The sequence below is a fragment of the Macaca mulatta genome, chromosome 10 (genome assembly GCF_049350105.2).
Source record: "Macaca mulatta isolate MMU2019108-1 chromosome 10, T2T-MMU8v2.0, whole genome shotgun sequence".
Classification (NCBI taxonomy): Eukaryota; Metazoa; Chordata; class Mammalia; order Primates; family Cercopithecidae; genus Macaca; species Macaca mulatta.
The window spans coordinates 5,939,938-5,965,394 of NC_133415.1; the positions used below are offsets into that span (position 1 = coordinate 5,939,938).

At 53.3% G+C, this 25,457-nt stretch overlaps 1 protein-coding gene across 2 annotated transcripts in view; it reads right to left on the reverse strand.

Annotated features, from left to right (window-relative positions):
* Positions 1-25,457, reverse strand: part of FBLN1 (fibulin 1) — a 98,815-nt gene that overhangs the window by 59,550 nt on the left and 13,808 nt on the right. For both annotated transcript variants that reach the window (XM_015150566.3, XM_015150567.3), the window contains exons 2-8: positions 22,999-23,104; positions 15,919-16,054; positions 13,580-13,742; positions 10,261-10,320; positions 8,479-8,580; positions 7,767-7,904; positions 6,330-6,467 (exon numbers count right to left, since the gene is read on the reverse strand). In XM_015150566.3, coding sequence (XP_015006052.2) covers positions 6,330-6,467; positions 7,767-7,904; positions 8,479-8,580; positions 10,261-10,320; positions 13,580-13,742; positions 15,919-16,054; positions 22,999-23,104 — 843 coding nt within the window. The remainder of the gene's footprint in view (positions 1-6,329; positions 6,468-7,766; positions 7,905-8,478; positions 8,581-10,260; positions 10,321-13,579; positions 13,743-15,918; positions 16,055-22,998; positions 23,105-25,457) is intronic.

The window sequence follows — 25,457 nt, forward strand, 5'->3', positions numbered from 1 at the left end:
CAAACACCACCTCTCTGGGCCTTCTTCCTGTCCCTAAATCTCCAGCACCTCCACCGTTCGCTGTGCCAAATCGGGACCTGCCTGCCTGGCTTTTCCTGCATTCATCTACTCCACACACTGGGCAAGGTGTTAAGGAGACAGGTGATCGTCCACGTGGTGCCAGCAACTCTGGCTCCCAGCGAGGCTCTAGGCCCCCCCTAATGACTGGGCTTCACAGGGCCTATGCTGACCCAGGCCCACCCGGGAGGTGCCATGGCTCCGAGCTCACTGCATGGCAATCTCCTTCCTTGAGTGGACATACCTCTGACATGAGGACCGTAGGGCATTTATCTTTGATGACATACAATGAGCACGTGTGAACCCGTGAATGGTCCAGGAGGACCATGCCACACATGGATTCCCTCCTTCTGCTCAAATTCGGAGGAAGAATGCACAGATTGCACTTCTTGAGAGAGGGAGTGGAAAAGGACCTCAGTGTCTAAACATCACCTTGGAGAACCTTGCTAAGACACTTACAAAGCATCTGGGGCCGGGGGACAAAGAGAGGGAGTGATGGTAGAAGACCCCTGAGCATAAGTCAGAAAGGAGGACAGCTGTACCCCTCTCCCTGCCAGCCAAGTCCACCCTCCTCAGTCAAATGAGTCCGTCTTCGCATTGACCATGCAGCAATTTACAGTTTACAAAAGCTTTTATATCCATTACTGCTCTCGAGCACCACAGCCAGCCTGCAAGTGAGGTGATGCCGGTATCACTATCATTACTGCCTGCGCTTTATAAACAGGAAACCAAGGTCCAGAGACTGAATGGGTGGAGTCAGGAGCCAACCAGGACCTAGGTCTAGAACCAGGATCTCCTGCTTTCCAGCTCCCTTCAATCAGTGGCCAGCAAATGATGGCCCTTGGTTCAAATCTGGCTTACACCTACTTTTGTAAATGAAGTTTTATTAGCGTGCAGCCAGGCCCACTGTCTTACACATTGCTCAGGGCTGCTTTTACACTGCAACTGGCAGAGTCGAGTGGTTGCTACAGAGACTGAAGTTGTTATTTACCATCTAGCCCCTCTAGAGAAACAGCTGGGTGGCCCCTGCCCTGTAACATGAATAAATGCAGCGTTTAGCAGAGTGGTGGCTGCCTTCCCCCAGGTGCTGCAGGCTCCTCACTCAGACTGCATTCCCCAAACTCTGTTCCCCAGAACAACAGTGTCCCTCAGAACATCGTGTGCTCCACAGGGGTAAGACCTGGCTATCAATGAATGAATGAGTGAATGAATGAATGAATGAATGAATGAATGGGAATGAATAAACAGAGAGAAAATCAATGTAAAACATCGGTTGAGTTTGGGAACATGGCGCCCGATCTTTCCCTCTCAGGGATTCACATGGGAAAAGCCCAAGCTGCCAAGGTCCCTGTTCACTTGCTTCCCTACGTGCTTCCTAGATTCAGCGGAACCCCTTCCTGCCCCAGGACATGCCGACATCCCAGGCACAGGTCAGCCGGGGCATGTGGGAAGTCCTGGCCCATTCCCTCCTCCCCACTCAAGAAGAAAGGAAGAGGTCGGGGGTGGTGGCTTATGCCTGTAATCCCAGCACTTTGGGAGGCAGAGGGGTGGATCACCTGAGGTCAAGAGCTCAAGACCAACCTGGCCAACATGGCGAAACCCCATCTCTACTAAAAATACAGAAATCAGCCAGGCATGTTGGTGGGCGCCTGTAATCCCAGCTACTTGGGAGGATGAGGCAGGAGAATCGCTTGAACCCAGAAGAGAGGAGGTTGCAGTGAGCCAAGATTGTGCTACTGCACGCCAGCCTGGGTGACAGAGCAAGACTGTCTCAAAAAAAAAAAAAAAAAAGAAGAAGGAAGAGGAGGAGGGGGAGGGAAGGAGGGGAGGGGAGGAGGGAGAGGAGGAGGAGGAAGAGAAAGGAAGACAGCAGCAGCAGGAAAGGATTCGAAGAAAAAGAGCAAAGAAAACCGAACAAAGCCATGCTGGTCTCAAAGCCCTCAGTGACCCAACCTTAAGGTCCTAGAAAATTCTCCATGTATGATAGGGGCAGAGACCTCTGCTTCCTGGAACCCTGACCCACCCCTTGTGCTAGCTCTGCAGGAAGAGCTCTTCTGCTACAGGCAGGAGGCTCAGAGGGGCTCTTGGGATCCCAGGATGGTTCTCGGAGCTCTAGGAAGATGGATTCTGGCTACACAAGGGAATCAGCGCTTCCCACCATGGACCGTGCTATTCCTGGGTGAGGGAGCGGGTACCACGGGCAGAGGTGTGGGAGCAGAGGACCCAGGGTGCGTGCTGGGGGACCAGGACCTGACATAGAACCTTTCAGCCCTCTCCCAGACGGCCTGAAACTATCTTCTATCTTGACGTATTTCCTCGTTAGAAAGAAATATTTCTGCTGATGCAGTCGTTTTTTAAGAGAAACGTTTTTTAAGAGTCGTTTTTTTAACATAAAGGTGTTGACATGAAATGATTTCTAAGTACCCTGTCAAGAGGGGAAAAAAGCAAGTGACAGAACAGTCGGGTCCCATTTTCATAAAAAAAAAAAAAAAAACCAAAACAAAAAGTGTCCAGGGAACAGAGCCCGTAAGTGCTCACGGACTCTGCCAAGAGGCAGGCAGGATCGCGGGGCAGGAGCGTTTACTTCCTACACTTAGGTTTGGTTTTGTTTGCTGATTTGTACATCAAGACGCACATAATTTTTGAAATAAACAGAGATCTTTTAAAACAACGAATCCTGAGCTTGACTGCAAGGATTGAGAGTACATGAAAAGGGGAACCCCACCCCCATCCCGGCATCCCACGCTGAGGGGACCCTGAGGGAGATGAACATTTGGCTTTTGATGCCGTCACTGAGGACCCAGGGAGATGGCAAGGAACAGCTCAGGGCTGCCAGGCTGGCCTTCAGCCCACAGCCTGCTTGCCGGTCCTGGAAGGACAGTGAGGGGACGGCTCCCGAGCCTCAGCCCCTACACAGTGCTGCACCCTGTAGAGAGGAAAGTCAGGGCTAGGTTGAGACTTGCAAACGCTGCCTCGGGGCTGATTTTGCCATGAGTCAGGGTTTCCGTCTGCAGTCCACGCCAGCCTCCTCCGGACCCCCCTTTGGGCAGGCTGCAAGTCTGAGCAGGACTATCCTCCCCGCTGGCCCTGGAGAGCCCATGGCTTCCCTACTCACCACCCCCTGCACTGAGAAACAACCATCCTTCCCTGCTGGCAGGGGACTGGCAAGGGGCCAACTGGCAGCCAAGCCACAGCCCCCAGCTCAGAAGTCTCCCCCAGGGAATGACAGGGAAGCTGTAACAGTGGAAGGCTGGGGCGGGTTTCAGATACGGCCCCTGTCCTAAGGGCTCACTATTCCACTTGTCTTTTTTTTTTTTTTTTTTTTTGGTGAAACAGATTCTTGCTCTGTTGTCCAGTGCAGTGGACTGGAATGCAGTGACGCGATCCTAGCTCACTGCAACCTCCGCCTCCTGGATTCAAGCAATTCTCCTGCCTCAGCCTCCTGAGTAGCTGGGATTACAAGACGCCCACCACCACGTCTGGCTAATTTTTATATTTTTAGTAGAGACGGGTTTCACCATATTGGTCAGGCTGGTATCAAACTCCTGACCTCAAGTGATCCACCCACCTTGGCCTCCCAAAGTGCTGGGATTACAGGCATGAGTCACCGCGCCCAGCCACAACCACTTGTCTTTAAATATCTCGGTGATTCAAAAAATGCAGTGGGGGAAGAGCGCTCTGTCCAAACCACTATTTCAAATAAACAATCAATACAGATTTCTCTAAGAAAAAGTTGAGTGGCCGGGCGCGGTGGCTCAAGCCTGTAATCCCAGCACTTTGGGAGGCCGAGACGGGCGGATCACGAGGTCAGGAGATCGAGACCATCCTGGCCGACACGGTGAAACCCCGTCTCTACTAAAAAATACAGAAAACTAGCCAGGCGAGGTGGCAGGCGCCTGTAGTCCCAGCTACTCGGGAGGCTGAGGCAGGAGAATGGCGTGAACCCAGGAGGCGGAGCTTGCAGTGAGCTGAGATCCGGCCACTGCACTCCAGCCTGGGTGGCAGAGCGAGACTCCGTCTCAAAAAAAAAGAAAAAAAAAAAAAAAAAAAAAAAAAGAAAAAGTTGAAATAGAAGTAAGATAGAAATTTACACTCCCTTGCTCCGGGCAGGGAAGAGGTGATGTGGCCACCCCAGATGGAGCGGTTCTGACTAGTGATCTGTAGCTGGGATTCCTCATCTTTTCTCCTAAAAAGTCTCTCTGACCTCAAAGGCAGGACCCAGGAGCGTCTGCCAAGCAGAGGCCGAGGGAAAGCCGGTGGAGCGGGACTTAGGCGCTGACCGCAGTGGCCTAGCCAGGCAGTTAACCTGACAACGGCAGGGGAAAGCAAGAGTCACCTCCCGTCTTTCCAGAACTAGAAACCCAGGCCAGCCGGCTCCCCGCTCGCACCCCATGCCGCTCCTCTAGCGTAAGCGGTCTTTCCCAGGCCTCCTGCATTAACACTGAGTTCACATGACAGTCTCTCTTTTCATATTAGGATTTCTCTGATATCAGCAGAGTTTCTTTTTTTTTTTTTTTGAGACGGAGTCTCACTCTGTCACCCAGGCTGGAGTGCAGTGGCGTGATCTCACCTCACTGCAACCTCCGCCTCCCGGGTTCAAGCAATTCTCCTGCCTCAGCCTTCTAAGCAGCTGGGATTACAGGCGCCCACCACTACGCCCAGCTAATTTTTGTATTTTTAGTAGAGACGGGGTTTCACTATGTTGGTCAGGCTGGTCTTGAACTCTTGACCTCAGGTGATCCGCCCGCCTCAGCCTCCCAAAGTGCTGGGATTGCAAGTGTGAGCCACCGTGCCCGGCCAGAGTTGCTTTTCTTATTGTGGTAAACTACATGTTTACCAAATGAACTACATGTGAACTACAAATTTTACATGCCATCGTAACCCTTTTAAGTAGACGATTCAGGGGCATCAGTGCATTCACACTGTTGTGCCACCATCTCCCCCATCCATCTCCAGAACTTTTTCATTTTTCTCAAACTGAAACTGCACCCATGAAACACTCACTGCCCAGCCGCTGACACCTTCCATTCTACTTTCTTTTTTTTTTTTTTTTTTTTTTTGAGACGGAGTCTCGCTCTGCCGCCCATGCTGGAGTGCAGTGGCCGGATCTCAGCTCACTGCAAGCTCCGCCTCCCGGGTTCACGCCATTCTCCTGCCTCAGCCTCCCGAGTAGCTGGGACTACAGGCGCCCGCCACCGCGCCCGGCTAGTTTTTTGTATTTTTTAGTAGAGACGGGGTTTCACCATGTTAGCCAGGATGGTCTCGATCTCCTGACCTCGTGATCCGCCCGTCTCGGCCTCCCAAAGTGCTGGGATTACAGGCTTGAGCCACCGCGCCCGGCCTCTACTTTCTGTCTCTATGATTCAAATACTAACACAGACTATTTTTTACTTTTATATTTTATTTTATTTTTGAGACAGGGTCTTGCTCTGTTGCCCAGACTGGAGTGCAGTAGCACGATCACAGCTCACTGCAGCCTCGACCTCCCTGCTCAAGGAATCCTCCCACCTCAGCCTATCAAGTAGCTGGGACTACAGGCGTATGCCACCACACCCAGCTAATCTTTTGTAGAGATGGGATCTCACCATATTGCCCAGGCTGGCCTCAAACACCTGGGCTCAAGCAATTCTCCTGCCTCGGCCTCCTAAAGTGCTAGGATTACAGGTGTGACCCACTGTGCCCAGCCAAGTATTTTTTAAAACAATTTTTTAATAGGCTAAATGCCTGTGGCAAGGAATCACCACTCGCCGAGTGCTTCCTGTGTATCAGTACTTCGCAAGGACTCGCCTAATCCTGGCCTCAAATCTATAAGCCAGATACTATGATTACTCCCATTTTATAGAGGAAAAAATTAAAGCTCAGAAGAAGTCATTTTCTTGGGTCACTCTGTTTAAAACCAGATGTCTCTAACCCCAAAACCCAAGCTCTTTCATCTAAACCCAGATCAGCCAACTGTGGCCCTTGGGCCAAACCCAGCCTGCTGCCTATTTTTGTAAATAAAGTTTTATTGGAACACAGCCACACCCATTTGTTTACAGATGGCCCTTGGCTGCTTTAGACTATAACAGCAGAGTTGAGTATCATGACGGAGACCATATGGCCCACAACGGCTAGGGTATTTGCTCTATTTGCTGTCCAGCCCTTTACACAAAAAGTTTGCCAACCCCTGTTCCGTACACCATGCGGCCCCTCAGATTCCAGAGGCCTGCCCCAAGGCTAGATCGCTGGCCCCTCCTGGAATAACCCACTAGTCCTGGCAGCACACGTCTTACCAATACAGTTGCCTAGAGCATCTTGTATAAAGCCACTCTTGCACTGTAGCTTGGGTCGGCAGCGGAAGGATCCCAGAGTATTCTGACAGATAAAATCGGGGAGGCAGTTATGAATACCACTCTCACACTCGTCAATATCTGGTACATCATAAAAAAAGGAAATTGTTAGCAAGAGTCCTGCCAGAAGCATCTTACAACACTTTAAAATCACAAGAAAGATTTTTCTAATACTCATTACTCAGACTATAACCCAAAACATTCTAATAGGGAAATCATACACAAAAAGGACTTCACTGAGCCAAATCGTGCTCCAGTTGCTAAAGACTTAAAAAGCTGACTTCTTTCCCAAGGCTCTTATGAGGCAAACTGTCTGTTATAATAAATCACCCTGGCATTTTCCTGGCAGGTATATATATATTAGTATTCATTCAGGCTAAGTGTATGTTTAGTTTAGATCATAAAGCAATTATCTTAGTGGCAACAAACACAGTCTCTATAAACATATTCATTCTGAAGCCTTCACAATATTCCAAATATTAACAAGGGTTACGGTCATGACAGGATGTGATGGGCTGCCCTTCCCTTGAAGTTCATGGCTGTCAAATGGTCACATGTGTATACTCAGCTGGCTTGGCCACTGGGCTCTTGGGGTCCAAACCACCCAGCTGGTGTGCGGGGGTGGGGAGGACAGAACTTGCTCTGTGGCCCTCAGATGTCAGAAGGGATGTGTGCTTTGAAGTTACTCTCATGATACAGTGAGTGACACTTTTACACAAGGGGATTTGTCCTTCTGAAAGGCTTGAAACCCTCTGCAAAAACTGTGTTCTAAACGATCCTCATCAGAGCCTCCCCATCTGCCAAATAACACCTAAGGCTTGGCGGGGAGGGCTGGCAGCCAGAAATGCCATGTGTTTACGCAGTGGAAGGGGATATGCTTTGAACTTCAAGGAAGCCTGGATTCGGATGGAAGGCAGCTGTTGTGCAAAAACAGTTGTGGGGTTTTTTGTTCGTTTGTTTTTTGCTTTTTTCTTTTCTTTTTTTTTTAAGAAAGTACATGTAAGAACCTGAAATTCATCTCTGGTCTTGATTTTAAATAATCAGGCACTGAGCCTTTTTAGAAACCCAAATCTGCCATCATTGACTCCACACCGTAAGAACATAAATCTTTCCTAATAGCAGAACTAACCGGTACTGGTGCACTACTGTCAACTTTTTCAGTGTTCTGAACATTACTGGCAAGCACTTTCACTTTCCATCCCACCCGTCCAGACACCCTGGTGGGTATAACCATCTCCCTCCTGCAGATGAGCAGGCAGTGGCCCAGGCAGCCACACAGAGCGCAGGACTGCGGGAGCCCAGACCCCAGAGCTGCCCTTCCCACCGCACCGTATCTACACCCAGGAGACCAGGTCTGTGGACTCGGAGCGCGTGCTGTACCTTTGCAGCTATTGTCCTCGGTGAGCTCATAGCCAGTCCCGCAGCTGCTGTCCCGCTGGCAGCGGAAAGAGCCCACTGTATTGATGCAGGATTCTCCAAGCCGGCAGCTGTGGCTGCCCGTGATGCATTCATTGACATCTAGGAGAGACCGAGGCAGGGCAGGGGTGACCAGCAAGAACGACCCATCCTGATACATCCTCAGGAGGAATGTGCCGAAGCCGCGGTGGAAGTGGTTCCCTGCACCCTCAGGGAGCTGAGGCCCACCATGTGCACATCTAGGCTGTGGACCGCATGGAGCCGAAAGCAGTGATTTCTCTCCCAGGCTAACCTTCTTATCTACTGCTTTTTCTGAGACTGGAGTTATGGGGTCCTCAAGAACCCCATAAGTGGAGGCAGCATCTTCTCCATCTCCCCCATCTCACAGACTGAGGGATGTGCCCAAGGCCACTCAGCAGATCCTGGAACCAGAACCTGGTTAGGCCCCAAATCCGTCCTCTTTCCCAACCCCGGTGCTTATATTGCCTTGGAGGGGAGTCTTGGCAGGGGCCTCTGCACTGCAAACTCCAGGGTACGAGAAAGCGAGTCCTGGGCTGCTCTCCACCCCTGAATGGGGTCTGGGCTGTACAAGGCAGGCTCTGTTCAGCTCTCCAGCACAGGCTCCCAAGCACAGTGACCTGCCAGTCCTGCTGGCACCTGAGACAGAGACATTTACCTTCACAGGAGACACCATCAGAGAGCAGCTGGTAGCCCACGAAGCAGGAGCAGACCACCTCATCACCCGTGTCTCGGCACTGCTGCTTGCAGGGCCCGCCTCCTGGAAGGACAGCGTGTGTGAGCCAGGGCTGGACGCACCCCAGGCACTGCGTGGTTTCTAGCTCCGTTCAGGCTGGGTCACAGAAAACGCCTTCTGGGCACACGAACCCAGGAAGGCAGGCTGACCTGGCTGGAGCCCACCTGCAGCTCTCCTAGGAGACCCCCAGGATCTGGCTCTGGACACCCCGCAGGGGCTGCTGCTTCAGGTCCCAACCTCCCCATCTGGAAAAATCAGGTGGTGTGCAGAGTGCCCTTTGTAGGCTGGGGTAGACCTGGAAGGGGCGAGGCAGAGAAGAGCTCACCGCTGGCCACGGACATGGCGGGTGTGGGCTCCACGTGGAAGGTCAGGCCCCAACTAGGCCTCATGTACCTGCTCCTCACTGAACTCTCGAGCTGTCTCGCTGCTCCAAGCCCACTACCATGGCCTGAACTCCTGCAGCTGCCCAGCTGGCTGTGGCCACAGCCTCCTACCTGCATAGCCCAGTAGCACCCCACAACCTGTTCTTCCTACAGGGCGGCCAGAGTGATGCTCAGAGTGCAAATCTCATCAGGATAAGCCTCGACCAGGGAAAGATTCTACAAGACACACTTCTAACTGCTGCCAGTCTGCCTGCTTCTCGGGCCCCTCCCTCTGGCCCTCTAACCCCACCTCCTTCCCCGGACCACTGCCACCCAGAGCCCCGCTACAGTGGGTCCGTGCCCTTTACACGGTTTCAGGTCTCCCTGAGGACCCTTTCGGGGTTATTTTCCCAGTTAATCCTGCCTCCTCCTTGCAGACCAGCTCTCCCCTCCCCAGAAAGCTCTTCCCATAGCCCTGAGGCTGGCTGGGGCTCTCGGTCACTCCCCTCCTCCCTCTACCAGGTCCCTGGACCGACTATCAACGTGCACTGACTGCATCATTTGGGGATTAAACTGGCTCCTAATTAACACCCTCACCACAAGGCGAACCACTGAAAGAGCTTGTGGGGCAGATCTGCAGGTCTAGACATGCCGGAATGTTCCATGAAAGAAAAACACTTTTATCATATGAAAAACAAACCTGCAAGGCCCTTACTTAAATGTGCAAACATCTCCTTGTGAGGCAAATGAATATCACCAATGGTGACAGAACCGTGGCTGGGGCTCCAGGGGTACAAAGGCAAGGAACACTTACCCCCTCCTCTCCCCTGAGAGCCTGGGGGAGGCCCCTGTCACCTTCGCAAGGCCTGGGGACTCGGTAATGTGCAGGCTTTCCACACCAGCCCTCACCAGGGCCCCTCCTCGGTAAGCCCACCCTTCCCCTCCCCAGCCGGCCCCAGATCTGGAAGGGGGAAGGGAAGGAGGAGCTGGGAGTCCAGGACTCCTCAGGGCGGAAGTGGCTCACGGCTGGCTCCCAGCCAAAGGGCACTTTGCAGGGTAAACCGAAGCAAAACCTGGGTTCCAACTTCCAATGAGATCAGCATTGAGATTCCTTGGCTTTATTTTGGTTGGTTGGTTTGTTTTGAGACAAGGTCCAGCTCTGTCGCCCCGGCTGGAGTGCAAAGGTGCAGTCATACCTCACTGCAGCCTCAACCTCCTGGGCTCAAGGGATCCTCCTCCTGCCTTGGCTTCCCAAAGTACTAGGATTACAGGCCTGAGCCACCTAGCCGGCCCCTTGGGGTTTTGTTTAAATACCAACTCATGGGAGACGCTGGAGTCTCACCTCGGCAGCGGTCATTCAGGTATGGGTCCTCTTGTTCCTCCTGCACCTCAGTGATCTTATCTAAGGGGGAAAAAGACCAAGTCAAACATTTATCCAAACACCTATCTTATCTTAAAAGAAACTCCCAACATTCTCTCTTCTTGTCACTATCAGGCAGTAATGCCCATCTGAACATCTTACATAAACAGCTAAGTATTAACTTTATCCTCTTTAAGATAGAATTACACTTGTAAATGTATAATTGATCTCTGATCCATTATAGGCCAGGCGTGGTGGCTCATGCCTGTAATCCCAGCACTTTGGGACGCCAAGGCGGGCGGATCACCTGAGGTCAGGAGTTCAAGACCATCATGGCCAATCCGGTGAAACCCTGTCTAAAAATACAAAAATTAGCCGAGTATGGTGCCATGTGCCTGTAATCTCAGGTACTCAGGAGGCTCAGGCAGAAGAATCGCTTGAACCCAGGAGTTGGAGGTTGCAGCAAGTCAAGATCACACCATTGCACTCCAGCCTGGCCGACAAGAGCGAGACTCCGTTTCCAAAAAAAGGGATCAATTATAACAGAAAGAGCACAGACACAAAGGCCTGTAATCATTGACTTCATGCTGGGTGCTGTTGCCATAGTCCAGATTACTCGACCAGCTCAGCAAATGCAGTCACAGCCTTGCTATAACAATTAACACGCGCCCTCCAAGTCTAAAGCGATGCACGCAGTAAAAACTTGTGTCTCCTGACTGATTCTAGCAAATGCTATTATGTGTTTGTAAAGGGTTACTCTCCATTTCGGTACTTATTTGTCGCAGGCCAGCACCGGTCTGGGGACCTTCTGCATGGCCCCGAGGAAGCAAACAGTGGGTCCACGGCACAGGTAGCAGTAGGAGGAAGGTGCGGCTGTGAAGACAGGAAGCGCTCCCAGAGGAGGGAGCATGCGAGGAAAGTCTGGGGCAAGGACTGAAGCAGATAAAAGATGGAGAGATAAAGCAAACATCTGGAGCTGCAGAAAAGCCCAGAGATTGCTCACGCTGCAGACATAAATCAGTGAAAATCCGCCCCTGAGACGCAGGAGAAATCCTCCTCTAGCACGAAAAGTTTGGGTTTGTTTAAAGTGAAAATGTCATCTCTGATTTCAAAACCCAAGGAAAGGAAGGAGGCAGAATGTGGCCCCAATCCCACTTGATGACTGTGACATCTGAAATCATCTCAGTGGCATCCATGGGGCCCTGGACTTGAAAAGCTAAGAACAAGAAGTGAAAGATGAGTCCCAGGTGACCCGGGTCCCCTGTGTCCCGGGACCCTACAGCCTAGACTTGAAAAGCTAAGAACGAGAAGTGAAAGCTTCCCTGCGTCACCTGGGATCCTACAGCCATCAGCTTGACTTAGAGACTACAGGTCTGAGAGTTCTTCCCTTTCACCCCTTCAGGTACCGCCCCATTGCTTTATTTATTTTATTGTATTTATTTTTTTATTTTTTTGAGACTGAGTCTCGCTCTGTCACCCAGGCTGGAATGCAATGGTGCCATCTTGGCTCACTACAACCTCCACCTCCCGGGTTCAAGCAATTCTCCCTGCCTCAGCCTCCCAAGTAGCAGGGATTACAGGTGCCCGCCACCACGCCCAGCTAATTTTTGTATTTTTAGTAGAGACAGGGTTTATCCATGTTGGTTAGGCTGGTCTCGAACTCCTGACCTCAGGTGATTCGCCTGCCTCGGCCTCCCAAAGTGCTGGGATTATAGGCATGAGCCACTGTGCCCGTCTTGCGCCTCTTTATTTCGTAAGAGAGTGGGGGGAAAACTCAGAGAGAAGAGGGAATGGCCTGAAAACCACACAGCAAGCTTGGCCCAGGCAGAGTCCTGCCTTCTTCCAGGTTAATTCTGTTACAGCACGAAACCATGGCGTAAGTGTAAGAGACTACTGGACAGCCACGAAGTCTCCTGAACCCTATAACTGAACCACACAGAAATGCAGGGCGAGGACACAGAACTGGGGTCACACAGCTGAGAGTGATCTTGAAGCTGCTCTTGGGGTCACATGCCCCTTTGCTGAGTAAGTGTCTATGATTTGACAGAGCATAGCCAGCTATTAGCCAGCGATGGCCCCCAGCTGCTCATTCATACGTCATCAGCTCCAGATGGAGAAGGCACTGGCCGGGAGGTGGAAGGCCAGGGTCTCCCTCCTCCACATGCTGGCCGTGTGATCTTGAGCATCAGACCCTCACCCAGAAAGTGAGAGCAAGGCCAGCCACCCACGCTGCCCCAGGCAGCTGAAGGGACAAGGGGAGATAGTGAGGGCAGACGCTTATGGGGCCAGGTGCTGCACTCAACCCTTGATACCTAATCTCACACTCCATCCTCCCAGTATCTGATGAAGTAGGACTGCAACTATCCCCACTTTCCAGATAAGGGGACCAAGGTGCACATTAGGACTGGGATGGGAACACGCATTTGTCTGATCCCGGACTCCACGCAAGCAGCGTCACTCCAGGACGGCGGCTCTCAGATAAGGTCACAAACATGAATGTCTCTGACAACTGGAGTCAGTCCATGCGGGGTTAAGGCAATGGTGACATGGATGCACATGTTACCTGTAATGGTTCATTTTAAGTGTCAATTTGGCTGGGGTATGGTCCCCAACTGTTTAGTCAAACACTAGCCTGGACACTGCTGTGAAGCTATTTTTTAGAGATTAATATTGGCCCGGCACAATGGCTCACACCTGTAATCCTAGCACTTTGCGAGGCCAAGGCAGGTGGATCACCTGAGGTCAGGAGTTCCAGATCAACTTGGCCAACATGGTGAAACCCCGCCCCTACTAAAAATGCAAAAATTAGCCAGGCGTGGTGGTGCACACCTGTAATCCCAGCTACTCGGGAGGCTTAGGCACAAGAATCACTTGAACCCAGGAGGTGGAATTGCAGCGAGCCGAGATCACACCACTGCACTGCACTCCAGCCTGGGTGACAGAGCAAGACTCTGTCTCAAAAAAACAGAAGAGATTAATATGTAAGTCTGTTGATGCTGAGAAAAGCAGATCATCTTCATACTGTGGGTGGCCTCACCCAATCAGCAGAAGGCCTTCAGACTGGCCTCCCCCGGGGAAGGCAGCATTCTGCCAGCACACTGCCTTTGAACTCCAGCTGCAAGGCCCCTCCTTCTCTGGGGCTCCAGCCTGCAGGCCTGCCCTGCAGATTTTGGACTTGCCAGACCCCACCATCACATGAGCCAAGTCCTTAAAATCTCTCTCTCTCTCTAATCTCGTTCTATATACATATCCTGGAGAACCTTAATATACTGCCCACAAGGGAAGGAAGGGGGAAACTTACCTGTTTCTTGGAGGCTCCTGACATCCAAGTCTCCAGTCTCCTGGCTCTTGACACAGCACGCCCGGAAGACCTGTCCACACTGGTAGCCGACCATGAGGCTGTACTCGCAGCTCTGGCCCTGGGCCTGGGCCGCCCTCCCCAGCAGACAGCAATGGCAGCACCTCTGCAAACACAGGTGGAGATCCCAGATGGAGGAGTGGGACAGACAGCCCAGTGGGGCCCATGAGAGGCTTCAGGGGGTGCCTCTCTGAGCCCCTTGTCCACACAACCTGGAGAGTGGTGACCCAAGTCTGGCTTAGATACCACTTCTAAATGTCAGCAACAAACAGCAAAGCAAGCCGATCCCCCTACCCCAAACCATCTAGGCCCCAGTTTTGAAAGGAACCTTAAAGGGCCTGGCATCCACCTCCCCTCCCCACCCCAACACGCAATTGCACCCCTCAACATCCCTGCCCTGCCCAGCGACCACCTGGCTCTGCTCACACACCTCCAGGAGGAGGGAGCTTCTTATAGCACCGTGCACCAGCTCCAAAGTTCTGTTCCCTTTGCATGGTCTGAGGTTTCTCTACCATGCCCGGAAGAATGACACGCATGCATCTTGCCTCTCCGTTTTTGAGTTAGGGGGGTTCAGGCAGCAGGAATCGTACCGTGCATTTGAAAGCACAGGAACTTCAAGACGAGTCATCAAGCAAGGTCCAAGGACAGGGTGGCTCTCTGCCACCCGGACCCAGGTCCCCATAGTTACTTCCAAGTCCCTGTGGCCTCACACCTGAGTCCCAGAAGCAACATTTGCCCTGACACATGAAAAGCCCTGCTTCAGTCTTTATTAAGTGGTTATCCTAAGAAGGAGCACAGAACTTTCCAAACAGTCCCCAGCAGGAGCCGGGAGGTGTCTGCCTCAGTTACGTGGCGTTGACGGGTCTTCCAGGCCGCGTATCCTACGCCCTCTGCTGCCAGAAAGTGTAGGGAGCATCCGTTACCTCGTCCATCTTTTGGGGTGTGAGTAATCCTTCCCGGAAACACAAATCGCTCATCTGTCAAAGCGATCTGTTCCCACTGCTGCTAGAATGTTCTGTGCTTTTTACACACCTCTCAAGTCTGGGGACATGGGCACAGCTGTGCGCCGGACAGACGGCATCCGCAAGGCCCAGCCTTGCATTGGGTGCCGGGGGTGGGGGCAGTCATTAAACGTCCAAAGTCCTGGTTCCCAGGCACTCCCACCCTCACCCCACCCAGCTCCCTCCTGGGCCAGAGCCCTGCCCTGTGAAAGCCCACACAGGCCAAGGTGGGCAGGGGGCTTGGGACCCCCAATTCCTCCACACAGAGGCCCTCCACAGCCCCGTCTATGTGGAGAATCCCCACAAAGGAGCTCCCACACCCCCTCCTGGAATCCAGACTTCATTCAGATTCTTGTTTCTTAAAATGATTCCAACACCTTCCTAAGCAGGAACGGGAAGCTTCTTCCAGGGAATGTATTTTCGTCATCTGGCGCCTCCAACAGGAGCCCAGCTTCCCAACCCGAGCTCCTCCAGGCCCAAGTTCCTCCTGGCGGGGTTTGTTTTCCTTGCTGGCGGGGTGGTGAGGGAGGGATGGTCTGGACACCTCGGGTTTACTGCCAGTGTTCAGACCGGGGGTGCGATCACACTCCTTTCCACCTCTTGCAAAAACGCAGCCCTTCCATGGCCATAGCGGTCCTGAGTGACCGTCCTGAGTGACCTGCTAGCTCGTAGGGTCCTAGGAGCACTCAGGGAAGAGGACTCTGCCATTTATTCACAGCTTACCTTCAGGGTAGGATCCCGTCTGGGTCCCTGACAGGACTGCAGAGAGGCCATTTTGGAGGATGGGCCTCTCTGAACCTCAGTTTCCTCTTCTAGGGTGGTTATAGAGGTCAGATCTTATCAGAGGTCTTAGTGAGGGCCCATTTTTACCTCTGGACCCTGACTAGTCTGTGGGTAGAGAAGCCTGAGAGCCTCCTGGGTAGGTGAGGGTGCCTACCCCGAACTGAGAAGATGATTCTGAAAGCCCAAGAGAAGCCCTGCTTTGACTTCCGCGTCTGCCCAAAGCCTGGAGACAGGCAGTTCTCAGGGCAAGGCCAGATCACTTCACCCCCACCGCCTCGTGGGAGGCTCGGCCCAGGTGTCCACCGGGGTTTACGGCTACAGGGGAGGGGGAGAAATACTGGGGTTTTCCACCTCCCTCCTGCCCCTACACCCAGCTGCTCACAAAGAAAGGTGGCCTGAGGCAGGGAGCGCTGACGGACAGTGTCGCTCGGCTGGGAGGGCCTGGGTCTGCCGACTAGTGAGGACAGGCAGCGACCCCACACGGTCTTTGGCTCTCACCTTCACAAACGTGGCCTCCAGGCTAGCGTTGTCACCACGGGGCGCGGCACAGTGGTCCTGCTCGTTGGCCAGCCTGATGCCCGTGGCACAGTGCAGCTCCTCCAGCTGGCTGTGGCAGCACTGCTCCTGTACCATCCTGTGGGGGAGGGGTGGGCTGGGCCAAGGCTCTGTGGGCAGGGGACCCAGGGTACGAGGTCCTCGGGGGTGGGGGTGCTCTCACCTTTGAGCCTCCCCTTCCCTGCTCCCACAGACACAGAGAGAAACACACAGCGCCCCAGTGTCACACAGAAGGAGTTCAATTAGCATTTAGTTAGAAAGGCTGGGCCAGGCACAGTGGTTCACACCTGTAATGCCAGCGCATTGACAAGATGAGGCGGGAAGACCAATTGAGCCCAGGAGTTTGGGACCAGTCTGGGCAACATGGTAAGACCCTGTTTTTTTCTTTCTTTCTCACTTGTTTTTTTGAGATGGAGTCTTGCTCTGTCGCCCAGGCTGGAGTGTAGTAGTGTGATCTCGGCTCACTGCAGCCTCTGCCTCTCAGGTTCAAGTGATTCTCCTGCCTCAGCCTCCCCAGTAGCTGGGACTACAGGCATGTGCCACCACACCTGGCTAATTTTTGTATTTTTGTAGAGACGGGGTTTCACTATGTTGGCCAGGCTGGTCTGGAACTCCTGACCTCAGGTGATTTACCCACCTCAGCCTCCCAAAGTGTTGGGATTACAGGGGTAAGCCACCGTGCCTGGCCTCTTTTTTAAAAAAAAGAAAGACAGAATGCAGCATGGTGTCTGGAGTCAGAGTCAGGAGGCCCAGTTTTGTCTCCAGAGCGGCCATGTCACTCCTCTGAGCACTAGGCTTCACCCGCAAAATGTTCCTGCTGATTTGAAAACCAAAAAGCGGCGGGGGGCTGACTCTGGGCCTGACCTTCCATCCCTTTATCAGGTCGAACTCTTCTCAGTGCTCATCCATATTCCAGGCTCAGAGCAAACAGCTTCTGAGAGTCCTGTGGGGTAGCCTGCCCAAGGCCCCAGAGGGAGGGATGGGGGCTGCAATGGCACCTGGCTGCACAGCCCACGCCTCCCAGCCGTGCCGGGGCTCTGGGGAGAGGTCCTCGACCTGCCAAAATCAGCTTCTCTGACACAACCACAAGGCTGTGACAGTTAGGGGCTGGTGTGGGTGGGCTCCAAAGGCAATGAGCAGAAGAGGACTGTGTCACCGGAGAGTCACCCAACCCGTGCCTCCAGGAGAGAGGGTGGGGGCCTCCCCAGCTTCCCTGCACTGCCAACCAGGTCACCTCTGCACAAAAATGGCAGCTGCCAGCGCACCTTCCCCCAACCTTCCCTGGGGGACTGGAGGTCTGCACCCGGCTGCCCATGCGTCTCCAAAACTGCCTTTAGGCTCCGGGATGGAATTACCCAGCTGAGCTAGCCCACGTTTCACTCATGCTTTCGGTGGATTTGCAAATAACAGGCATTTCACGAAACTGCCAGAGCGAGCCACTAGACGTGCATGCATCCATTCAAAAAATCTTGGCTGGCCAGAAAATCACAAGTGTTGGTGAGGATGTGGAGACATTGGAACCCGTGCGCATTGCTGGTGGGAATGGAAAAGGGGCAGATGCCGTGAGGCACAGTTCCTCACAAAATTAAAAATAGAATAATCATAGGACCCAGCAATTCCATTTCTGGGTATATATCCAAAGAACTGAAGCAGGGTTTCAAACCGATACTTGCACACCCATGTTCACAGCAGTTTGTTGTTGTGTTTTGTTTTGTTTTGTTTTGAGATGGAGTCTTGCTTTGTCGCCCAGGCTGGAGTGCAATGTTGCAATCTGGGCTCACTGCAACCTCCGCTTACTGGGTTCTAGTGATTCTCCTGCCTCAGCCTCACGAGCAGCTGGGATTACAGGTGCCCACCACCATGCCCAGCTCACTTTTTATATTTTTAGTAGAGATGAGATATTGCCATGTTGGCCAGGATGGTCTCAAACTCCTGACCTCAAGTGATCTGCCCACCCCAGCCTCCCAAAGTGCTGGGATTGTAGGCGTGAGCCACTGCGCCCGGCCTCACAGCAATATTATTTACAACACCCAAAAGGTGGAAGCAATCAAGTGTCCCAGGCACCTCAGGGTGTCTAGCTGCCTCAGGCTCACCCCCAATCCCCCTGGCCTCTATCTCACGGCCCCCTCAGCCACCTGGTTACCCTTGTATCTGGTGCTTTCTCCTTGGGACTGGCTCTTGCTGGCTCCACTCCAGCCACCCCGATCCCCTTGCTGTGCTGCCCAGCACCTGCACACCCTCTCCTCTGGGCCGTTCCCTCAGCCTGGGATGCTCTTCCCACTTTCCAAACTGCCCACTCCCTTGCCCCATTCAGGTCCTGGCACAGTGAGGCCAACCCCACAGCTCTAAAATTGTAAACCCGCCATGCAGAAGCCCCATCCCTCCCTGTTTCCCTCACGGCACACCCTGCCTTCCCGCAAACCATCAAACTGGCTTATGACTTCCTTTGCATTCGACATCCCCTGTAGAATGCCACCTACACGAGGTCAGGGGACTTTGCATATTTTGTTCACCGATTTATCCCCACTCACCAGAACGGAGCCTGGCACCTAGCAGGCCCTCAGTGAGATTTGCAAGATAAAGAAGGGGTTAGAGAAATGCTGGGCTGGAAAATGTCAGCTTGGGACCTGCTTTAGGTTTCATTGGGTGTGTTCAAATTCCTCCAAAAGACGCTGAAGGGCATGTGGGTTTAACCTAATCCAAGGTTTTAGGTGGATTTAGATCTGGATCCCAAGGAATGTCGGGCCTTGGTGGAGACCTAGAGTCAAGATGATACATGATGGGAAAACATCAAAGCTGCCATCTTCTGACCAGCGCAAACGTGTCCTTGTTGAAGCTGCAGGCTGCTTAACCCCTGCTTGGCCAGAGCCCATGGCTGCAGAGAGGTCGGCCTCTCCCTGCAGTCCTCTCTGAGCCTCTCACCCACTCGGGGAGCTGACACCCCCTCCTTTGGGCCCCGCGGACCCTCAGGGCCTCACACCCTCGACTCTTGCCCAGGAGGGCTGGCCTGGGCTCTCCTGCCCCTGGCTTTCATCCTGCCTCTTCCTGAGCATCAAGAGCCGATACAGCTTTGTCAAATGAACAAAAACTGATTTTACTTCAGCTGGTGAGCCTCACAGGACGCCACTTCAAAAGAAGAGAACTCGGCTGGGCGCAGTGGCTCACACTTGTAATCTCAGCACTTTGGGAGGCCGAGGCATCAGATCACTTGAGGTCAGGAGTTCGAGACCAGCCTGGCCAACATGGTGAAACCCCGTCTCTACTAAAAATACCAAAATCAGCCAGGTGTGGTGGCGGGCGCCTGTAATCCCAGCTACTCGGGAGGCTGAGGCAGGAGGATCGCTTGAACCCAGGAGGCGGAGGTTGCAGGAAGCTGAGATTGCGCCACCGCACTCCAGCCTGGGCGACACGCCCAGACTCCATCTCAAAAAAAAAAAAAAAAGGAACTGGCTAACACAACAGGCAAACCAGGTGTCAGTGACCCCTGTTTCTTGCATCTTTTAAATATCACTATTAAGAGGATTCTTGTAAATCAGATTTGATTCCTGATCTGCCCTATCCCTTCCCTGCCTTCACTAAAAATGATAATCTGTACAAAACTCATTAGAAAGTCCCTTCATGAGCATCACTGCACTGCTGGCCACGCCCTGCACCCAGAGCCCTTGCCTCACCCAGATAGGAGCTCTGACCTCCCCGGGTTGGGGAGGCTGGGGCAGGGTCCTGCTCACCTGGGGACCCCCACAGTCACATCAGTGCCTGCCTGCTGAACCCTTACGTGGGCTTCGTCTCACTGTGAGCTGGAGTCCAGGCGCGGCCTCTGATTGGCACAGGCTGCATGAGGTTTGGACCCCAATGAGAACAGGGTAAAGGGGAAGCACGCAGGAAGGGCTGGAGGGCAGCAGACAGCACCTGGGGCCACAGGGCAGTGACGTAGGCAGAGCAGGGTGGCTCAGTGGCTCACTGGAGGGGCAGCCTAGGACAGTATGTGGCCCCTGGTCTGTGTGTCCACTGGATGAGTCAAAGGGCCAGTCACTTGCATCCGGTGACCTTTGAGTGGTGTCCCAGGCATTAAGCCACATTTCAGGGACACTGTCATATGGAAACTCACGATACCCAGGAGTCTGGACTTGCACGCGCACTTAAAGAGAGAAGGAATGCCCTCTCAGCCATTCTGATGGTATTTCTTACATTTCAGGAAATCTAATGAATGTTTAAAATTTACAAGAAGGCAATGTGTTTGTCCTCTGGGACCCAAAGGAGATTAAAGATAACCCCAAAATTGGCCGGGTACGGTGGCTCACTCCCATAATCCCAGCACTTTAGGAGGCTGAGGCAGGAGGATCACCTGAGGTCAGGAGTTTGAGACCAGCCTGGCCAACATGGTGAAACTCTGTTTCTATTAAAAATACAAAAATTAGCCTGGTGTGGTAGTGCGTGCCTGTAATCTCAGATACTCGAGGGGCTGAGGCAGGAGAATGGCTTGAACCCAGGAGGCGGAGGTTGCAGTGAGCCAAGATCGACATACTGCACTCCAGCCTGGGTGACAGAGAAAGACTCTGTTTCACACAAAAAAGAAAAAAGATAACTCCCAAATTTATCAAAGACATTGGTGAGTAAAAGTCAGAATACATTTGATAGTAACTAAAATCCCCATTCACAAGCAAGGCCCAGAGAGTTGCTGAATCTGTGGCCTCAGTTTCTCTGTCTGCACATAGAGGGGTTACACGGGCTGATGCCTCATTTTCTTTTATTTCAGTAAGTATTAGTAACAGTGGCTCCCTATTATGGGCTAAACTGTGTCTTCCCAAATCCATCTGGTGAAGTCCTAACCCCCAGTATCTCAGAATGTGACTCTATTTGGAGACAGGGACTTTAAATGGGTGATACAGTTAAATGAGGTCGTTAGGGCAGGCTCTAAACCAATAGGACTGGTGTCCTTCGAGGAAGCGGTGAGTAGGACACAGACACACACAGAGGGAGGGCCGTATGAGGACAAACGGAGAAGAGGACATCTACAGGCCCAGAAGGGCCTCAGAAGGAACCCACCCTGCCGACACCTCGGTCTCAGGCTTCTGGCCTCCGGAACTACGAGGACCCAGCGGTTGAGCCGCTCTGCCTCTTGTACTCTGCTCTGGCAGTCCTGGAAAACCAATACACCGCCGCGGTCTGGCTTTGTGGTGCTGGTTTCATAGACGATCTCTGATTTTTTTCTTTTGGTGGTGGGGGCACGGAATCTCACTCTTGTCACCCAGGCTGGAGTACAACGAACGGTCTTAGCTCACTGCAACCTCCGCCTCCCGGGTTCAAGTGATTCTCCTGCCTCAGCATCCCGAGTAGCTGGGATTACAGGCGCTCGCCACCACGCCCAGCTGATTTTTGAATTTTTAGTAGAGACGGGGTGTCACCACGTTGGTCAGGCTGGTGTGGAATTCCTGACATCAGGTGATCCACCCGTTTTGGTCTCCCAAAGAGATGGGATTACAGGGCTGAGCCACCGCGCCCAGGCGATCTCTGATCATTATAACAACCCCGAAAAGGAGGTATCATGGTGCCTCTGAGCTGGCTCAGGTCACCCAGCCAGAAACCCACCCAGGTTGGTCCACCTCCCCAGCCCTTGTCCTTCCCAGGGTCAGGCTGGCTGCTGTCCGTGCAGATGGTACACAGAATGCTCAGTGCTCATCACCCAGCCTCACTGCAGAAAGGCCAGCGGCCCCTACGACACTTCCAGCACTTCCTGCACCCGCTGCACGCCAGGATCACGGCTCCCACTCATCAGATGTCCCATAAATCCCGACTGCATGGTCTCCCAGTCAATTCAAGCCACGCGAGTTTCCTATTTTCCTTTGTTTGCTCTATAATGCTTTCGACTTTTCAAGAATTTCCTTCATCAGGATCTACGTTCTTCATCACGCGGGAAGGCAGCAGCCCACACACACCGAAGCACAAACGCAAATCTCCGGGATGAGGCCGGCGAGCCGTCCCCGTGCATTCTTCCCGTGACAGCTCTCCAGCCCGCGCCCCTGGCTCCAAGCATCACGGCTGCTTAGACTCGGACTTGAGGCAGAGAAAACAAATGGATGGCAAATGCCGGCTGCTTCCACAGCCTCGCCTCCCAGGCGCGTACCCCGAGTTCAGATCCTCACATCATTGCTTACCAGCTGGACACCTGGGGAAAGCCTGGTCTCCTGCTCTGTCAAATGGGGTTCATAACAAAGTTCAATGAGATCATGTACATCAAAGGCTCCACATAAAGCAGGTGCTCCAGACGCTTGCTGGGGTTTTCACTATTATTTTTATGATGATGACCAGCATGACCTAATCTCATCATTTATTCTTTTTTTTTTTTTTTTTTGAAATAGAGTTTCGCTCTTGTTGCCCAGCCTGAAGTGCAGTGGAGCAATCTTAGCTCACTGCAACCTCCGCCTCCCAGGCGAGTCTCTGGCCTCGGCCTTCCAAGTAGCTGGGATTACAGGCACCCACCACCCACGCCTGTCTAATTTTTTTTGTATTTTTAGTAGAGACGGGGTTTCACCGTGTTGGCCAGGCTGGTCTCGAACTCCCGACCTCAGGTGGTCCACCCACCTCGGCCTCCCAAAGTGCTGGGATTACAGGCGTGAGCCACCGTGCCCGGCCTCTCATCATTTATTCTAAGCTTACATGGTCTCAGAATTTTCAGAGAGCTGGAGTCAATGTAGGGAGAGAAGACTAAAAACAGTCGATCCAGATGTTGGTTAGTGCGGAAGGTGAAAAACCGGCTGGTGAAACGCTCCACTCTGTGCCGGCTCCCCGGCATTCTGGGGGTCTGTAGGTGGTCCGTGTTTCCGTTCGCAAGGCTCTTTAGTCACATCATCTCCTCTGCTCCCCTACAACTGTCCCCCCTTTTTTTAAATCCATCCAGCCTGGATGGATCCGGGCCTGGTGTCCAACCTCTCCCGAGAGGTCTGGCACACACTGTCCTTTCCTCCCCCACTTTCCTCTAAAGGAACACTGTTCCAGTCAAACAGTGGCCACTGGCAAACGTACCTGCATTCTTTGGATTCCGTGGCATATGGCAGCGAGCAGTCCTTCTGATTAGTGGCCATTCGCTGTCCATCTGCACAGCAGGCCTCCAGGAGGACATCCGCATCCACTGTGCAGGGAAGAGAACAAGCTGAAGGTGGCTCACCACTCAACGGGCGGCGGGCCCCTCCCAGGTGCACCACCAGGACATGCACGTCCTTCTAACAACAGCATCAGGCTGGGGTGATGCTAGTGACTAACATCCCTTAGTCACTCTGCAAACCAGTACTGAAAGCCCCACCAGGCCCCAGCTGGGAGCCCACACCCCACTCCTTCCTAGAAGAAAGGCCTGAATCCTCCCCTGTCTGAATCCAACTGGGACAGGGCTGCGGCTCAGCCCTGAGATCCAAGCACACATGATCCCTGCTCCAGTCACACGATGGAGATGCCGATGCCGCCCCTGTCCAGCCGGGTCCCTGCCTTCACAGTCCAGCGGGCAAGAAAGCCCCTGCTGACAGAGGCAGGGCCACGCTGCCGGCCCGCCCAGCCCAGCAGGTCAGGGAACAGCCGACACCACTCTTTCCAGAGGAGAGACTGCAAACAGGGAGGGGGCTCAAAATGCAACGAGCTGAGTCAAGTAAGAGTTTCTCGAGCTGAGTCAAGTAAGAGTCTCTCGCCCAGGCTGGAGTACAGTGGCGCGATCTCAGCTCACTGCAACCTCCACCTCCTAGGTTCAAGTGATTCTCCTGCCTCAGTCTCCTGAGTAGCTGGGATGACAGGTGCCCACCACCACACCCGGCTAATTTTTTGTATTTTTAGTACAGATGGGGTTTCACCATGTTGGCCAGGCTGGTCTCGAACTCCTGACCTTGGGTGATCCGCCCGCCTTGGCCTCCCAAAGTGCTGGGATTACAGGCGTGAGCCACCGTACCCAGCCTAAAAACCACCAATTCTAAACCAGCTTCTGTGACCCACATCTGTGTTTTCTCCTTTAATCTTGGGAGCAAAGGGGCAGGAGCCAGGACATAAGCCTCAAGCTACAGATGAGGAAACCAAGGCTGGTGATGGTTTCTGCCCTTGACCTACCACAAGACCCCCTCTTCTACAGAAACGGGGACCTGTGAGAAGACTGGTGAGGACAGGACTGGCAAAGCAGAGAGCACAGGTTCAGGAGGAACAGCAGTCTGGCCATCTTATCTCCCACTCACAAAAAGGGCAGATGAAAGGGTCACGCACCAAGCAGCGGGCCCGCACCCTCAGAGCCAGACCACAGCCCAAATGAGCTGGGCGCGTAGGCCCTTGTGCCCCATGCCCCACCCCAGGCTACAGCCCCAATGGGCACCCTCCCAGCCCCTCAGCTCATGGAAGGGAGACAACCCCATTGTGCCCCGAGGGAGGAGCAGCCGGGTGCCAGGTGCCCACATACTTGGCCCTCAGTCTAAAGGACTCAAACGCCAGAAAGCATTAGCACCGACAGCCTCAGTTGCTGGGCAGAAGGTCACCTCTCGGCAGGACGTTACAAAACTGGGCTTTAAGAAGCACCACTTTTCCTTCCTAATGGCTTTCCAGACCCTAGAGGGTAAATCCCACTGGGCTTGGCAGCATTTCCGTTTCCGCACATACAACTGTGGGTGCTCTGCCTGAGCGCATTCTTCTTCCAGGCCGGGCCCTCGGGGTGGCCCGGAGGGAGGCTGCTGTCTGCTCGGTGAGGCGGCACCTTGCTAAACCACCCTGTCGGTCATCCACCACTGTAAGCACTTCTAGACTATGCGGCCTTCAGATGCTCCATCCCGATCTCAGCAGGGGAGGAGGAGAAACTTCCAGAAACATTCCAGAATGGATAGGGTCCGTGCACAAATGAGCTGGAGCTCAGCCAGGCCATTCCAGACGGCCACGAGGAGGGGGTCTCACCTAGAACCATGCCCCCCAGTGACAACTTCTGGGCTTTCCCTTTTCCCCAGGGCTTCCAGGAAACTCAGAGCTGCTTTCTGCAGCGCAAGGTAGACCCACCCTTCTTACTCTCACCCGGCTCCCCCAGGCTGGCAGGAACAGCCCTGCAGTGGTGTGGGTAAGTGTGAAGGTCCGTCCCACAGCAAAGCCCAACAATGTCCATCAGCCTGACCACTCAGCCCATCCCCCACCTCAGGTGTCCCCTCTCCAACGATGGAACGTGAGATTCACCAGGAGCCAGAGATAACGTCAGATTGTCTGGAGTTGCGGGCCTCCCAGCACCAAAGCGTCATCCGGAGTGACAGCCACGTTATCATAGGGATAACCTTGAATGTTCCCATTCATTCATTCATTCATTCTTGCTCTAATTCATTAAGAAAAGCAAAAGCGGCCGGGCGCGGTGGCTCAAGCCTGTAATCCCAGCACTTTGGGAGGCCGAGATGGGCGGATCACAAGGTCAGGAGTTCGAGACCATCCTGGCTAACACGGTGAAACCCCGTCTCTACTAAAAAAATACAAAAAACTAGCCGGGC